This window comes from Python bivittatus, unplaced genomic scaffold (assembly GCF_059951505.1).
Source record: "Python bivittatus isolate LINGU-HERP-01145 unplaced genomic scaffold, Pbiv_v1 ctg000690_np1212, whole genome shotgun sequence".
Lineage (NCBI taxonomy): Eukaryota > Metazoa > Chordata > Lepidosauria > Squamata > Pythonidae > Python > Python bivittatus.
In genome coordinates, this window is record NW_028277096.1 from 3,413,600 (window position 1) to 3,432,092 (window position 18,493).

Here is an 18,493-nt window from a genome sequence, read left to right on the forward strand (position 1 = left end):
CAAGTGCATCTTTAGCAAAGTGATATATTTGCAGAGATGCAAGTACTCCTTTCAAAAGTAAATGTCAAGTAATCAATAAAGGAGCCAAATGCAATACAATAAAGTGGTGAGATCTGTCAATGTGGTGAATTTTTAAATTAAATTAAAACTGAGATGTAACTGCAAACCCACCAAATAGATCTTCAGGTGAAGATTTTGAAACTTATATGCAAAGACTGAAGGATCACACTGATTACTTGGTTTAGAAATGCAGAGGGTTGCAAGATGAAGCTTTTATTTTGAAATGATTTGCCCTCAGGGGCATCTGCTAGGAGGTCAAAAAAGATGGTGGCTACGACCATGTGATTGAAGCCCTGCCCCTTTTTATAAACATATGTCACACATGTAAAAAAGGGCTTAACTTTTTTCATGCCCCCGTCTGCCCCACTGACAGAATTTTACAGAGGATCCAAACATCAGTGTCTTTCTTATGTGCTTTCCCTCCTCCACTTCCACCTTATTTTCCTACCCAGCAAATCTTTTAAGCAAAGAGGACAGAATAAACGAGTGGTCTTTCTAGATCGGTAATTGTAGGGGAAGCCATCCATTTGGAATCTCCTCTGGAGAAAAGCATCAAGCAGCTGCTACATATTCAGCACAGGGTGGGATGGGGGGAAGTGACGCTTATCAACAGCTCAGAAGAATAAACATCTATGTACATCTGGCAAAGTCGAGAAAAAGCCAACAGCAAAAGAGATGCATTAGTTCTGAAAGTGTGAGTAGAAGAAAACACTTAAGAAATCACTTTAGGATATGGGAACTTCTTGGATCTTACCTGGAACTGCAGTTTGGGGGCCAGTAAATTGGTCTGAGGAGGTGGTTTGTACTTTGGTCTGCTGGGCTGAGAGGAATAAGAAAAACAACTATATGAGGCAGTTAGCAAGGCCAATAATGGAAGAGTATAAAGCCAAATATCTGGAAATAATTCCTATCTTTACTTCTTTCTAAGCCTCACCTCTACTTTTTAAACAGCAAATCTATAGGCACGAAATCAGTGTATATTTATAAACATCCACAAACATATGCTCCAGGCACTCTGCAAAAACATATGTGTAATATTTAATACAGCATCTCCATCAAATCCATGAATCAAAAATGAGCACTCCCAAGAGCAATGTTAATTATGTATTAATCTCTTAATGAGAGACTGTTTGTGTAGTGGTTAAGGCACCAGGTTAGACCGTGAATTCTAGTCATGCCTTAGGCACAAAGGCAGCCAGTCTCTCTCTCTCAGCCCTAGGAAGAAGGCAATGGCAAACCACTTCTGAAAATCTTCCCCAGAAAACTACAGCGATTTGTCCAGGCAATTGCTCAGAGTCAACACTGATTTGAAGGTTCCAAAAAATAAAATAAAATAAAAACAAAAACAACCCTCCTAAAATAGGTATGTTGAATTAGGAGATTAATGTGTGTAATTGTATAATTTCATTACAATGGCCACCCCAGAAGGTCAACGAAAAAGAGAGAGGAAATAAAAGAAATGGAACCATGGTTCTATCCTTGGTAGAAATTTTAATTGACTGTCTTCTATAGATATAGAGAAATGTTTTTCATCATAATGCAGCTCATATTTTCTCAAATATATTTCCCAATGAAGTTTATGTTTGTCTATAAGGTATTGGGTCCAGAAGCACTGGCTTTCATTCATAAACTTTTGCAATGTCCTAATATAATAAAAATATAAAAATAAAAATATCTCGAGAGAAAAATAACAACTGGACAATGTCTTTTTGACTGTTAGAACCAGGAGGTTTTATCCAAACAGCCCTCCACCCACCACACACATGTCTGAAGCACGGTTCTTTCTTTCCTGTCTTCCATCTTCTAACCAACTGCAGACAGTAATTATCAATTTTTCACAATTTATACTGGATGACACAGAAAAATGTAACTGCAGTAACATTTGTATAATCAGTCATGTGTTTTGCCTTTCCAATTATTCCACTGTATGCAGCAACTGCAAAAACATTTTAAAAATATTGTTTGGGAAGACAGATCATGATGATCAGAACCTGCAAATAAAGTTATTCAGAACTCAGGAGTTGGTGGCAGATTAGTAATTGGTATAATTTGAGCTGTGTTCTCTGCAAATGTTAATACTGAATCAGTGGCATTTTAAGAATGGATTTTTATTCATTTTATATTGAACTGATTGGGGCTGAGAAACAGTAAAAAAGCATGAAGATCAACTCAGGAGTGAAATATATATTACCTTTGCTTTTTTAAAAATGGGTGAATCCTGAGGAATCACAGAAGTGACACCTATTATAATAAAGCACGGAGCTTAGATAGAATGGAAATGGTTGGTTCCTGTTTTGATGGCAAAACCTGCATGATTCTTCCCAAAACTAATAATGGGTGCTAAAAGGCCACGTCTTTTTCATCTAAGCTTAAAAAAAAACAAAAAACTGTCCAGATCTGCTGAACATTTGCCAGCAAAGTCTTCTCACCTTTGGAGGGGGCTCTTGGAAAGAGGTAGGCTCCATAATTTTAGGGGGGCGGCGGCGATTATTCTTCTCTTGTTCCCGTGCAATCTCCTTCTCCATCTGGTAAATGTCACTGAAATTCAGAAACGGAAGGGAAAGGGAAGAGCACAGTTCAGCTTATCCATGAGCTCCATCTGCTGCCTATACAGTGCTCTGTAAGGCTTTTCTTTCCTTTTCATCTCAGCCCTGCGGTTTATAAATAAAAAGATTTTACCATCTTCTTTATAGAGATGGTAGATTCTACAACTTAAAGGGCTGGAGCATCTTTTTGTCCATGGGCTATGCTAGCTGGGACTGATGAGACCCTGAATCCAATGTAAATGTCCTCCTGCTCCATATCCCCTGCAGCATTCAGGGTTCAGCTGGTTGAAATCTCAGAACTGGGTACTGGCTGATTGGAGTTTTTGTTATTGTGTGAAGGGCTTTAGGCATGCAACTTACTGACAAATTGAACTAGAATAAATTATGCACAGTAAGAATAATTCTGAATATTTGCTTACATAATCAATTCAGATTGCAGAATATTACTTTCTCCCATGCAATTTCTGGAGGACAAGTTTGGAAGTGACTAGTCTACCACTTACCTTAAACTACAGACCAACTCCTTAAACTTGGGCCTGTCATTGGGGTCATAATCCCAACAGCGTGTCATCAGAGCATAGAGGATAGGTGGGCAGGCATCTGGCTTGGGGAGGCGGTCTCCTTTCTCCAGCACCCCAATGACATCTTTGTTCTCCAGCCAGAAGAAAGGCTGTTTGCCATAGCTAAGGATCTCCCACATGCAAACAGCTGTGGACAGAAGGAAATGTTTTAAAAATTGGGTTGTATATACTGCTTGCTGCTTGGGAACTAGGCTGGCAATGTCTGCTTATCAAGCCCAATAGTCCCTTCAACCACCAATGCATAGGCTAGACTTGGTTGCATTCTCATGTTTAAACAGTGCCACTTGTTTCTATAGAGCTTTGGAAAAGGTGACACAATTTGAAGAAGTGGCGTCTTAAACCATTTCTTGTTGGCATGCAGGCACAGATAAGCTCTCTATGGCCTCCATCTCTGAAGGATGGGGATGTAGATGTGGCTGTTCCTGTCCAACCTTCTACTCACCAAACATCCAAACATCACTAGCAGAGGTGAAACGGCGAAAGTTGATTGATTCTGGAGCCATCCATTTGATGGGTAGGCGAGTCACTGATGCTGAGTTGTGGGAAGAAGAAATCAGAGTGAAATGTTTTTTAAAATATAATTAAGCTAGCAAGAGGCAATTTAAGTCATTAGACAAACTTTTCCCATTGTTTTAATTTTACTGCCTGGTCTATTTTCTCAGTTTTGTGAACCACAAAGGCTTCCCAGACAGGCAGACCATTCATTTCCCAAGTATTACAACACAAGTTTAAATGAAATTGGAATACATCCAAATTATCTTTAGCTTTTTCTGATCTATGTTGATGTTCACAGCATCTCAATCATGGGCACATCTATACGTTAAAAGTGTACAACTTAAAGAGAAGATTAACCAGTGCTCACATTTGCTGCCTTCAAGCTGGTCAATGGCTGAATGTCCTTTGTGCCCAGCCAGAAGTCCTGCCACTGTGCATATGATTAACAGATGAAAAGATTTCTCTGAAACTAAAAAACTCCCTTCATCTCCTAGCAACTCCCTTGCCTCACTGGATCTACATATTTCATACTTCATAAAATAAAATCACTGAATTGGTCATTTAAGCCATCAAGTCCAACCCCCTGTTCACTGCAGGAATCCGTATGAAAGCATTTCTGACAGATGGCTATCAGATGGATCCTTTTTGAGATGATTCTTAGAAAGATCAGTTGTAAAATGTCAACGATTGCCCCAGGGTGTAGGTTAATTGAGATAGCAATAAGCTGTTATACAAAAGCTCTCCTGAGTGTCTTCAGTCACACTGGTAAAGCAGCAAGCTTTGAAGTATTGCATTAAGCCTGCATTACAGAAGCTATTCTGAGCTGTGGGCAGGGGCAGTGAAGGAAGGTCCATTGCAAATAATCCATACAGAAAAACCAGGATGTTGGGTACCTCAGGATACTAAACTTCAAGGGGGGGGGGGTGTTTGTGTGTCTGTATGTGTGTGTGTTGGTAGAGATTGACTGCACATGTCACAATACATTGGTTTCACATGGAAAATTGAAGCTGTGCACAGCCAATGGGAAGTGTATTGGTGTGGGGGGAGGGGTGTCATAAAACTCTCATGGGCTCCAAAAGTAGGGTTAAAGTTTCTGATGTTGTAACCTGATGGTAGTATTGTGGATTTCAAGGATAAACTAGCCTTTCTCATTTTGGAAAATGTTGAGAGAGGAGGACCATTTTACTAAGAAATTTGATGGCTTCTGAATCATGAAAACTACCAGTAGACAAGATGTTCTCCTAACAGATTAAAAAAGGCATGCAGAAATCTCCTTAGTATGACCACCACATCCAAATTTATAAATATACAAAACTGCCATCTACCAGGTTAGATGCTATCATCTATCTAATCAACAGGCCACGAGTCTTTGGGATTGTTTCCAACCCTGCTTTCTCCCATATGTTTACCTGGAGATGCTGAGGACTGAACCTAAAACATTCCTAATGAAAAAGGTTCTATTCCAGTGCAGCTTATATAAGCACCATTATGCCCAAGCTTCTCATTGCTTCCCTTTGTGCCCATTGCCAATAAATTGTGAAGATGAGAAGAGGCACTGACAGAAAAAGACCAGAAGCAGGGACTCTACAGCACCAAGCATCCCCAATTTCTACATCAGAGAGTGGGCTTTCAACTACTCAGTAGTCATTGTTGGGCTGTCCAGCTTCCCCCACCCACATGCAAATACATTCAGATGTATTTAGATGTTTCTTTGTCTCTAAGAGTAAAGTTTCTTTTTCTTTCTCTAACAGTAAACAAGATTTTGGCAAGGGAGTTTAACTGAATAGAGGGAAGAGAAAAAAGAGAGGAGGAGGAAAAAGAGCAAACGACGGGAGGGAGACAGATTCTGCCTTATTGCTGTTGACTTTTTCCAGATTGCTGCTGTTTCTTGAATAATGCTGCTGACTGCACGTTGTGTGTGAATGGCCCAATGCTTGCTGCTGATCTAGCTGAGGCAGCTTCTGGGAATACATAAGGAAGCCAGTTCCCAAGAACTCAGCGCCTGAATGAACAGAGAAAGCAGCAGGAGTTTGATACAGAATGCCAAGGTGGAGTCCCTTATTTTGTTTGCTGCTGCTGTTATCAGAGGAGCATGGAAGTGGAAGGAAACTGCTCTTGTGACTTGCAAGGAATGTGTCATATTTGTTTTTCACCCTGAAGACAACAAAAGCTACACATGCCACAGATGCAAGCTCATTGAAAAAGATGGTGAAATGGCTAGAAGAAAAAAACGTCCACTTTCTAGCTTAATAGGAAAGATGGAGAATTTTTGTATTGGATATAAGGAGCAGTTGCAAAAGGACAACTGCACCAAGAAGCCCCCCCCCCATGTATTTACTGATATTATTCAATTTTTTAAAAAAAGCCAACCAGAGGGTAAAAGAATGGAGGAATGTGACACAAAGTCTATCAAGAGGTGGTCTTATACTCTGGAATTTCATTTATTTAAATATTTATTATTTCATTCATTGGAATTTAATTCCTGTTGAAGATATTTTTGGATCTCAGGATAAAGATCAGGCTCTACCAGCTTTGCCAAAGGAAGGGTTTCTGCTTCTATCCTAAAGGGGGAAGCAATGGGTCATGGGGTTTGGAGACTCGCTTTTGAGAGGGCTAGGAAGATCTCAAAAATAAGATATTGGAAGTACAACTGTACACGATTCCTACGAGAAAAGAAATTGGGGGAGGACATCTTAGGAAATTGTTGTGGATCCATAGGGAACTTTCAGTTGAGTAAGAATTAAAGGGATATGTATCTGAAATGGAACGTGGACATAAGCAGCAGTAAGGTGTACCAGCAAGTAGCTGATACCTGCAGAAAGAAAGTTAGAAAAACTACAGCACAAAAAGAACTTAGATTCTGAAGGATAAATGAAAACAACAAAATGGGCATTTGGGGTATAATCAGTAGTAAAAGGAAGAAAAAATATCTGGACCCTTTTCAGTCAGGATTCAGGCTGGGCTATAGTACAGCATTGGTCGAACTTGTGGATGACCTCTGGAGGGCTTGGGATGGGGGTGGGGCTTCCTGGATCTCTTGATGGCTTTTGATGCCATCGACCATGGTATCTTGCTAGACTGACTCAGGGGATTGGGAGTGGGGTGCACTGTTTTGTCGTGGTTCTCCTCCTTTCTCCATGGCCGATACCAGTCAGTGCTGGTGGGGGAGGAGATGTCCAGCCCTAGGCCTCTGTTATGTGGGGTGCCTCAGGGCTTGGGTCTCTCTCCCCTCCTATTTAACATCTATATGAAGCTGCTGGGAGAGATCATCCAGCAGCATGGGGTTTGGTATCATCAGCATGAAAGAGCTTCCCACCTGAAATCTGAGTGATCCCTACCCTTTAAGCCTTCTGGAAGGCTGTGAAGACGTGGCTCTTCCCTCAAGCATTGGGGTAGGATGAGAGGCTGTTTGGTCTGGTACCTGGGGGAAAGGGTACTTCTGTTTTTATCTGTTTTTATGGATTGTTATGAGTCATCTAGAATCATTATATGAGATGTAAATAAATATATTTATTTATTTGTAAATAAATAAATCCTGTAAACAAACAAACAAACAAATAAAAGACGTGTAGATTGCATCAACAGAGGTGTCACAATCAATAGAAGTCATTGTCCTTCTTTGGTCTGCATTGGTCAGAACGTACCCAATATATTGCATCCAGTTCTGGGCACCACATCTTAGGAAAGACATTGACAAACTGGAGCATGTCCAGAGGAGAGCAACTAAGCTGATAAAATATCTGGCAGCAAAAACTTATGAGGAAGGATTGAATGGATGAATTTCCTAGCTGTAACAATGGGACAGACAGACTCAGAGGATGGACTCTCCTTCATTGGAAGTATAAACATCTGCTGGGGACGTTTATCCCCAGCTTCCTTCACAGAGGATGTATAAACATCTGCTGGGGATGCTGTAGTAGTAATTTCCAACCTGAGCAGAGGCTGCACTAGATCATTTCCAAGGTCCCTTCCAATCATTACATTCTATGATTCTCTGATTTTCCATTTGTGTGAAAATATTCAGATGGCAAAAGCAAGGAACACTGCCTATCTGTGACTGGCCACACTCCACAGCACTCACCTGATGGTCATGAGAATAACCCTTCATTAGCATTCCAAATGATCCCAAAAGGTTGGAACTTCCTGGATGTACTGTAGGTAGAGGTATAACTGCCTTGCAAGGTCAAAGCAATGGCCTATATATAGATAACTGCACAACATTTGTGGAGACAAGAGCTATGTTTAGCCTTTGAGTGGCAGGCCAGGAACAATAAACAGGCAAGGCCAGGACAAAAATTTAATTTATTTTAAATTTAATACACTAATATGATTACTTCTCATGCATTTAACAATTTTCTACTTCCATCTCATTAAAAATTAAATCTAGCAGAAACTCAAGAGGGACTCCAAAGGCTTCAGGGGACTGCCTATTGCCCTGGGCAATGCTGTCTCTTCTGGCTGACAATGGCACCTCAAGATCCTAGGCAGAGATACTTTCAAATCAAATCAAATCTTTATTATGGTCATAGACAAGCATAAGAGATACTTTCACTTTTTCCAGCCTAGTTACCTAAAATTGTGGCCACTGGAGATGTTGAGAGAAACTTGGATTCTTCTGTATATTCTACTGAGAAACTAATGGTGCATGTGCAATAAAAGCCAAATAACATTGTTTTTGAATGCATATAATGTGATGTCTACCCCCAAAGTCTGGGTTCTTCCCAGCTCCTTTCCATACCTTTGTAATACTCATCATCCTCAATGTATCTGGAAAGGCCAAAATCTCCTAGTTTGACACACTCAGGAGAAGCCACCAGCACATTCCGGACTGCAATGTCCCTGCAGATAATAAAGTAAGCTGGTTACTTTCTTTTGGGAAGCTCTGAATAGCTGCAGGGCAAAATACATGTGCCGCAAGAAATAGGAGCAAAGTGTTTGAGCGTGACTGTATGGGATCCTAAGTCAATGATCATTGATCTGGCCATATTTTCATTTTTTGCATAACTGTGTAACATAGATCCATACAAATGGATAGGCTCTTGGTATTTCAGTATGTGGGTACTCATTTGTTATCTCATAATCAGGAGACCAAAGCAAAAGCAGGAGGAATTAACAGCAAATGAACCTTCACTTGTCTCACCCCTGGCTGCCATCACAGCTGCAGAAGATGAAGTAGGTTTGTGTGTGTGCGATAAGGGTGACCTACTTCCCAGAATGGTGCTTGGAGGTAACTACTATAGGGGTCATGAGTTCCTACACTGGGCTAAAAGCATGGCAAAAAATGATTGCATTACAGTTTTACATCCGTATCTATGAAACCTGGAACCCCTCTCCTCTCAAGCAATTACACTGTTACCAGGCTGTGTATAGAGATATGGCAGTTCAGGACACTGGATAGGAAGTGGTGGGAAGCTGGCATTTTCTTTCCAAGTATCCACTGGATATTAGTATTGATATGATTGGTATCCATGGCATACAGATTTGTATCCTACCAACTACCAAACGTGATCCTACTGCTTTCCTCACTGGAGAAGACTGTCTCCTTCCAATCCACTGCTCTCTGTTGAATTTTGAAATTCGCTTTTTGGGTTTGCTTGGGCATTCTCCAATTATTACCTCTAATTTATCCCTGCATCTTACAAAACAAACATTATGAAAAGGCTGGACTGGGTGTCTTTCAGCATCGATCTGGCTATAATGCTAATTTATTGTGCTTTTTTTAATGACTTCAAGCTGCCCGGGAGCCTCAGTTTTCAGCACTCTCTGGTTATGCCACATGAGGTTGAACTTGAAGCTCTTTTGTAAAAGGTCAGAATCTACTGCAATGTGTTATATTGTAGCTCCGCTTGAAATATGCTTTTGCTCCATCTGGCACACAGCATTCCTTCCAATTCCAATGGAGAATAATTAAGGAGCATCCCTTCCTACAAAGACCAATTCTCAGACATTCCATATGTTCCTCAAAAGTTGTCAACAACAAAAGCTAATTTCCATGTCCTTGTACATTTTCAAGGGCTGAGAATCTCAACCTGGTGATTCCCAAGAGTAACAATGGGCAACTTATGGCTTGTGAGCCACATGAAGCCTCCAGCACCTTATTGGCAGTGCTCATAGTCCTCACAGAAAGGGTTAGGCTGAGAGTTTCAGACCTTTTTTGTGTTTTGAGAGTCTGGAGTAGGATATAGGGGGCAAAATAGGTTTCTTAAGCCTTCCAGGAACTTAAGATACTCATTAAATCCTTCAGAACGCCACTATTTTTTCCCGTTTGGAGGGACTTAAAGAGCAAAATGGGTACCTTAAGACTGCATAGCTTATGGCATCAATTTTGCCACTGAATTTCCCCCTCCAAAAAGAGTTCCAGAATTTCAGCCCCTACCCTGCAGTCCTCAGGCACAGCAGAAAGACAGTGGTCCATGAGCCCAAAAAGGTTGCCCACCCTGGCCTAGAAGCTGCATCCTGGGGGAGGCTGGATTCCATTTAGCCCTGGATGTAGCAAGATGGTGCATGAATATACATAAAGAAATGTTTGTGTGAGTATGTATATATCTGTATGTGTCACCTTTCAGTCTGCCCAGTTAAAATAAAAAGTCCTTGTACCTGTGCACACAGTTGATAGCCTCCAGGTAAGCCATGGCTTTGCAAATTTGCAAAGTATACAAGATAAGGGTCTGCACCTTCAGGTTGGCCTTGTTCTGCTCGAGATAGTGTCCCAGCTGCAGAGGGGAGATGAAAAATCTGGATAGGAGTCTGTTTTTAAAACTTTCTTTCCAAGGAAGCTCAGAGTCAAGGGAGTTCATGTATTTTCTTGGTTCTTTGCTTCCTTATCTTTTTTTAGATTCAACTTCCTACTCCCATTGCTGTTGGTACCGTCACCTCACCTCTCCATAAGGATAGAGCTCCATTACAATCCATGTTGGCTCCTCCTCCGTGATGCCAATCAGTTTCACAATGTGGGGATGGTCCATCTTTTTCATGAGCACTGTAGGTATGTTGGAAGAAACTTAATCTTGAAAATGCCAATTTTTAATGGGAAAAATAGCCTTAATTTCAGAGATCCTCACGGAACATATCTTATTCTTAGAGATGTGTTAGCATCAGTTTTCCTCCACAGCATGATTAATGTTCTCACCCCCTCTATCCAATGAACAAATTATTTTAAAATCCCTTGTTTCACATTAACAATCACTGCCAAGATCCTTTCCTTTCTTACATTTGTTGAAGCTGCTTTAATTAACTAATAGCATTTTTATGATGCCCAGTAATGTTATCCTCTTATTTAGCTTGGAAAACCTATCTTCACTGATTTAAAAGTCAAGGGTACTTGTCCAGTTAAGCATTTACTTGAAAATATAGTTGCTCTGCAGTGCATCACTTGGTGTGATGGAATGTCTAACAGACCCTGGGAAAGCAGAGGATGGAGTGCGACAGTTACAGGAAGAAGCAAGCCCTGCAAAGCTGGCAAGCTCAGAAACAAGAACCACTTAGATTTCTGGAAATGTCCTTATTGCTAGTAGGGTATTGTAGCAGAATCTTGAAAGCCTGTCAAAGCAATTCTCCAGCTCAACTTATACCTAGCACAATTAAGGAGTAACTCTGAGTCTTTTTCTCATGTTTTCCCCTCCCCTGGACTCAGGAATCTTTTCTATAACTGCTCCGCTTTCTCTTGTAACTGTTGTGCTGCCTCCTCCGCTTTCCTAGGGTCTGTTAGACATTCCATCACACTAGGAATCTAACAGCTGCAGGGTGCGGAATTGCAGGTTTTGTGCATACTGCCTGTTGCCTTGACAGGCAAGTGCACTGAAGATAAGATAAATCCCACTCACACGTTTAATTTGGAGAGAGCATGGGGAGAGAGCAAAATCTTTAAAAAATGGCAACTCTACAAGCTCACACTGAGAAAATCTGAAGAAATCAATCCCAGAGAAGCTGCCTCTTCCCACTGCCACAGCCCCATTCAGTCATTGTTGTTACTGTCCTGTGCCAGATGTGGGGGGAGATAGCATTTCAGTTCACAGAAAAAGAGAACCTACATACTTGCTTCACTCATGAACTTCTCCTTGTTCTCAGCAGTGCAATCTTTCTTGCAGGTTTTCACAGCCACGCTGACCCGCTCCCCACTCTGGAACAAGAGTCAGATCCCAGTATTAAGAAGATGCTCAACACGATAAATCACAGAATTTGCTAGTCTGCTTAACTTCAGCTCTATTGGTAAAATGCAATGATCTGGAGTTCATGTATGTCAATCTTTTTAATAGGAGCAAGTGGCACCTTTGGATTTTTAAGACTGTAGCAGTAGTTCTGGGGTCAGGCCAAAGATCTAGAAACTTATTTCCAAAGAAAACCAAAAGGCAGAATATCCCTGCCCACCTTCAATTTTGTAATAATTTCAATGGTCCTACATCACAGCTAAACTATGTGCATGATATCACATGTAATTTGGCACCATGGATAGGCTTCTCCCAATCCTAAAGTCTTTCTAGTGTGCAAAAAACAAGACAGGTATATACAATATATCTATCTGTCTGTCTGTCTTTCTATCTATTAACAAACATTGATAACACATTTTCCTTTTTTTTTTTTAAATTAAGAAGTTGCATGCATACTTCTTTGGCAGGTGACCACTCATCCTTTTCCTTGTGCCATTTGTGACACATACTACACTCTACAGACCAAACCATTCTAGTCTACAGACCAAAGGCAGTCTAGTAAACTGGTGCTCTTTACACATGCTGGACTAGAATTGTCATGAAGCCAGCTGGACCATGGCATATAATGGAGTTGCAGCCCAGCACATCTGATGATCATCTGGTTAGGAAAGACTAGTATAGAGTCCTACTGCTGCAGACTCACCTCATTGATGAAGACACCCTCATAGACTTCTCCAAAGAAGCCTTCTCCCAGGATCCTGCCCAGAGAAACATCTTCTCGAGAAATCACAAACTGTTGGGCTGTGCAAGGAATGGAATTATGAGGCATATCAGCTTGTCAATTGTAAACAACAACATAATGTAATGTAATTCCTCAGTACCACCATAGATGAGAAGGGAAGAAAGGCTACCATTTTGCTGGCTGGCAATGGGCTGACCCAACTATAACTGCAAGCAGGAGGAGGAGGACATTTTACAGTGGTTGCAGTAAAAAAACACATTCAAGTCTCACCTGTCCATAAACTATGGCTTTCAACTAGTTATTCTCTTTCAGGACTTCAGTAGCAATTTTGGAATGGTAATACTGGCTACAACGTTTCACGGTTGTTGTTAATAGTGTACTATTACTAGCAGTGGCTCCTCCACTTATAAAAATACAATATTTACCACGACAATATAGAGTACACCACAATCCAGAATGGTGCTTCCACCTCCCTTCCACCCAAGATCGGACTCAGATTTAGCACCTTGAATCTTCTGCCAAATTTCTGACCCTCAAATTAGGCCCTGCTTCTTCTTCATCTTAATGCTGTGCTTTGCTTCTAAATTTAATCTGTATGCATTTTCTGCTGCAATTTCCTAGTGTTTCTTCCCTTCTCTGCCTCAGTCTCAGTACTCAGTGGCTGCATTCACCCAACATGCTTAATCTGGTTTCTGAATTAACTAATTTTCCTGGCTTGCACAGCACATCGAACCATAAACTAATGAAACAAGCTGGCTGTGCACAGCATGCTAAGCTATGAAAATCCTATCCCAGGTTAAAATTAATCAGGGTTAATATATTGTGCAAATGCAGCTGCTGGTTAAACACATTATATGAATGTAGCAAATGGCTGCATTTTCATGACACACTTTAATCCAGATGGCTGCTACCTGCAGAAAACTGCATACCTGGTGATTTAAGAGCAGACAATGAAAAGTCTGCAGAGATATCCCCACTCAATGAGGTGCACTTACCTTGACAGGTATCCAGTTCCCCTTTTTTCCCCTAGTGCTTAATCGCAGGGAGAAGTCTGCCAGGACTTGATTAGGATTGCAGCCACTGCCCTGGCGGCAGGGTAGGGGAAGGTTGAGCCACACCAAGCCTCCTTATATGCCAATGGAGGACTTAAAAGAAATCATGCAACAGAGAAGGGCTGCTTACGGAACTAAGAATGTAAGCAGGGCCCTGCTGGATTGGACCCATGGTCCATCTAGTCCAGCAGTCTGTTCTTACAGTGGCCAACCAACTGCACAGTGGCCAACCGTCTCCCAGCAGATGGCATTCAGAGGCAGTTATGCTCCCATCAAGGCTAATAGCCATTGATCCCCATGACTTCCATGTATTGGTCCAACCTTTTTTTGAAGCCAACCAAGCTGGTAGCCAGCACCACATCTTGTGGTAGCAAATTCAAAGTTGAATTATGTGTTGTGTAATAAAATATTTCCTTTCATCTGTTCTGATTCTTCCAGGACTCAGTTTCACTGAGTAACCTCTGGTTCTAGTATTTTGGGAAGGGGAACATAGCTTTTTCTTGTCCATTTTATCCACACCATGCATAATTTCATACACCTCAATCAAATCCCCTCTTTTATCTCCTTTCTAGATTAAAAAGCCCCAAATGTCTCAACCTTTCCTCATAGGGAAGCTGCTCCAGCCCCCTGATCATCTTAGTTGCCTTCCTCTGAACCTCCTCTAGCCCCACTGTATTTTTTTTAAGGTGTGGCAACCAGAACTGCACATAGCATACCACCACTGGTATGCATACCACTGGTTACGCCACTGATTTACATAAGGGCATTATGATATTGGCATCTGTATTTTTGTGCTGTTGGCCTTTTTTACAGCAGATGCACACTGTGTTAACACCTTCATTACTCCAAGATCTCCTTCCTCATCAGTCACTGCTAACTCTGATTCAATTAGTCTATATAAGTAGTTAGGATTTTTGGCACCAGTGTGCATCATTTCACATTGTACTTCATTTTTGTAAGGCTATTCTAAGCATTTATTTCCATTGATGGCAGCCAGAGGCAGGGTGTGATTCTTTTCTGGAATCACACAACATGGCTGAGTTAGGGAGGGCAGTTTGACCCAAAACAATTTCTGAAACGTTTAATTAAATTTAATTAAAATGTCCCTCTCCTGTCCTACTGCTGTTTGGTTTTTGTTCACATAACACGATAACTTTACCCTTGATTCAGCTACCCTTGACTCAGCTAAGCATATTTTAGAAAGCAGTCATTGAATAATGGGGTTAGATTTAATCGTCTAAAACAGTGTTTCTCAACCTTGGCAGCTGTGGACTTCAACTCCCAGAATTCCTCAGCCAGCATGTGGGAGTTGAAGTCCACACATCTTCAAGTTGCCAAGGTTGAGAAACAGTGGTCTAAAAGGTCCTTTCCAACTCTGTTTTGATATATTATGTTATATATGTTATCATATAACAATATAACAATACTATAACAATACTATATCTCTGAAGTGCCTATTTTTTTGAGAAAACCCTTTCTTTTAGATTAGTACATCACATTATTCTAGGTACCATTTCGGCATAATAATACAGCCATCAAATCCGTCCTATATATCAATCCAATCTAAAAGTGCAAATGATGAAATCTTAACCCTATATTATTTTGGAAAGGGAACTAAAGTCTGAACAAACCTCCAGATTTGGGTCTGGATGCTTCATCTGGAATCTCAGCATAAATGTCAGAATCTGGAACAAAACATTATCTGTTACTTCAGTGTAAATATCCTTTCCAATGAAGATATCCCATTACCTGGTTCACATAAATATAACCTGGGATGTTTTCAGAAGATTTTACTGTGTTCTCCAATATAGCTTCTTTTCTTTCAAGGAAAAAAAAAAAAACTAGGAAGGGAAAGTTGAAAAGGTCCAAATGATCTTTTGATTGGCAGTGTTAAAAGCTGGTGACTTGGGAGGACCAACCCTGGCTGGAGAAAGAGGATAGTATTTCCCAAATCCCCACCTCTCTTTCAGGACAGTTGAATAATTATATTAGACCTTACTTGATCAGAGAAGCTTGGCACGATTTTGTAATGTTTCAGAAATATGTGCAATCTATTTGATTAGAAATGATAGGACAACAAAAGTATGTATACATCAGCCTATGCTCAATGTAAACTCTATCATTCCATGACTTCTGTTAAAAATGCCACTGCCAGAGGGTTAAGACAGATCAAAGCAGCTGAATACACAGTTCATATATCTGATGTCGTCAATCCTCATTGATCTGACAGTGGTGAAGTAGAATTCAACTTACCTCCACTGAAGCTCTCTGTCAGGGTGGATCTCTTCTCTTCTATATGCCTGTGGGCAGAAAGATATTCAGGAATAGAATTGGGTTTGCTAATTTACTTTGATTTGTACAAAGAAATGTGAGCATTAGGGAGTCTATAAATATAATCAATCAATATGAAAGCCATTCTTCCAATAGTGATGAAGAGTTTAAATTTTTTATAGTCCCTCCATTTAGGATAATGTTTGGGCACCTAAGAGAGGGCTGGAGAGCCAGTCTGGTGTAGTGATTAAGTCACCAGGCTAAAAACCGAGAGACCATGAATTCTAGTCCTGCCTTAGACACGAAGCCAGCTGGGTGACCTTGGCCAGTCATTCTTTCTTAGCCATAGGAAGAAGGCAAGGCCAATCCACTTCTGAACATCTTCCCAAGGAAACTGCAGGGACTAGTCCAAGCAGTCACCAGGAGTTGAGAAGGAGAAGGAGAAGGAGAAGGAGGAGGGAAGGAGAAGGAGGAGGTGGAGGAGGACTGGCAACTAGGGAAAATAAAGACATGAAGAGTCCTGACAGATCAGATCATTGTCCATCTACAGTAATTCAGCATCCTCTCTCCTACAACAGCTGGTTAAATCCCATTAGAAAGCTTATGAGTAGAACATTGAAGGCAACCGCCCTCACTTGCTGCTGGTATCCCAGCAATAGGCACTCTATAGTACAATTCTGTTTTGTTATCAGCATTCATAATTATTGATAGGTGTTGTCTCCATCAAGTTGGTCAACATTTTTCTGTGAACATGGAACATGCTATTCTACTACCTATAATACTTCCAGACAGCCAAAGTTCTGCTTCATCTCTGAGTAAATTAAGAGCTCAGGGACCATTGAGGTAATTTTATGGCCCGTGCAAAACCAGTCTGTTCTCCTACTGTCCTCTGGTATTCAGTATAATGTACAGTCATAATTTCCTAGGGTAGGTCCACCATCTTACTTACTGTATTGGGACCTGAGGCAGACTGATCCTCTTCTCATTCTCTGCAAGGGAAAAGGAGATAAGGCATGTCAAGAAACTCACAGCTCAAATCTAACTGGCCATTTTGCTGTGAATGAGACCTCTTCCCTGTCTTGTTTTTTCCCTGTCTCCAAATAACTAAGTATGGGTGGACTTCCCTTGTTCTGTTCTATTATTCTCTTACAGCTTTGCTTACTCCATTCCACCAAATGAACAGGGAGAAATTCTAAAATGAATTCTGGAACTAGAATGTGCAAAGTTTTCTGTAGCATCCATAAGCACTAATGAACTACAACATGGGCCAGAACATTATTACACAAGTGAATGATTGCTTATGCACATCAGTGAGGTAGAGAAGACAGAGGACTAACAGAATTAAAGTACAAGTAAAAAAATATTTTTTTCCTTTCTAATGTTGTATTTTAACTTTGAATGAAAAAGCCAAATAATTTTAATGTTCGTAACACTGATATCCTAAATGGTAGCTAATACTGGTAGAATATCTACTTTTTTCCTTTATTTCCAATACTCTAAGTTATCTAAATAACAGAATGTCAAGATTTTGTAATGGTATCATATAAATATCACTGTACTGAAATAACATAATGTATCAAGATTTATAACAACACAATAAAAAAGAAAAAACCTCCCACAAATAGCTTAATACTGTTTTAACAAACAAAGAACATCACCCACTCTGCACTATTACATTCCCACTGTGCCCCTTGAAATCAGATATGATCCATCCTTATCATATCCATAGGATCACCTGGTTGCTTTCTCACCTCTGTTGGGACGGACGATGAGGGAGGTATCCAAGCATCCCTGCAACCTGCAGTAGCCATCTATCAAGTCAGCCATGTTCTCTGCCTCAGCAAGGGAGGACGTCTTAATCGTCAAGGACTGCCAAGTAAAAAAGCCACGTAAGGTCCCTATGCCAACCACATAGATAGAGACTTCACTGTCAATGCTCAAGTGTTTGCCCATCAAGATGGTAACTACATTGGTTTAAAGAGCTTGGTTGGAGGTCAAGCTGAGAAAGAGGTGAGCCAAAGCAAACTGTCAGCATTGGAAAGGCCCAAAAAAGTATCAAAAGTAGAACCTTTCATTTTTGAACTTGTATGTTTTCTCAGACTTCCTTTATTGCCTGAGAGAGTCACTTCTAGCAAAGGTTTGATAATCTGAGGTTGAGTCCAACCTGTGCATCTGTAAAGAAACTGAAGTCTCCCTCAAGTTGAGCTTGTTCTTGTCCATGACTTCATGGACATGCTTATGTAGTTTTCATGGAAACAATCCAGAATTAGCTGGCCACTGCCTTCTTCTGTATACTTTCTGGTGGCCTCCTATGTAGGTACTAAACTGGTCTGACTCTGCCTAGCTTTTTGAGATTGGTTTCTACAAGTGGAATGGCTGTGGCTCACCAGGTCTTGTCTAGCCCCGGGGGCATCCACAGGAGGGGCTCCTTGTTAACATGTATTACATCAGTGTTATCCAAACTTGGCCACTTTAAGATGAGTGGACTTCAATTCCCAGAATTCCCCAGCCAGCATGGCTGGCTGGGGAATTCTGGGAGTTGAAGTCCACTCATCTTAAAGTGGCCAGGTTTGGATAACACTGCATTACATGCATATAA

At 40.8% G+C, this 18,493-nt stretch overlaps 1 protein-coding gene across 6 annotated transcripts in view; it reads right to left on the reverse strand.

Annotated features, from left to right (window-relative positions):
• The window catches only part of PTK2B (protein tyrosine kinase 2 beta), a 93,572-nt gene that overhangs the window by 14,152 nt on the left and 60,927 nt on the right, over positions 1–18,493 (reverse strand). For all 6 annotated transcript variants that reach the window (XM_088152254.1, XM_088152253.1, XM_088152252.1 and 3 more), the window contains exons 11-23: positions 17,646–17,763; positions 16,844–16,883; positions 15,877–15,923; positions 15,255–15,308; positions 12,533–12,630; positions 11,717–11,801; positions 10,561–10,661; positions 10,280–10,395; positions 8,421–8,521; positions 3,630–3,719; positions 3,110–3,314; positions 2,490–2,598; positions 815–880 (exon numbers count right to left, since the gene is read on the reverse strand). In XM_088152254.1, coding sequence (XP_088008380.1) covers positions 815–880; positions 2,490–2,598; positions 3,110–3,314; positions 3,630–3,719; positions 8,421–8,521; positions 10,280–10,395; positions 10,561–10,661; positions 11,717–11,801; positions 12,533–12,630; positions 15,255–15,308; positions 15,877–15,923; positions 16,844–16,883; positions 17,646–17,763 — 1,230 coding nt within the window. The remainder of the gene's footprint in view (positions 1–814; positions 881–2,489; positions 2,599–3,109; positions 3,315–3,629; positions 3,720–8,420; positions 8,522–10,279; positions 10,396–10,560; positions 10,662–11,716; positions 11,802–12,532; positions 12,631–15,254; positions 15,309–15,876; positions 15,924–16,843; positions 16,884–17,645; positions 17,764–18,493) is intronic.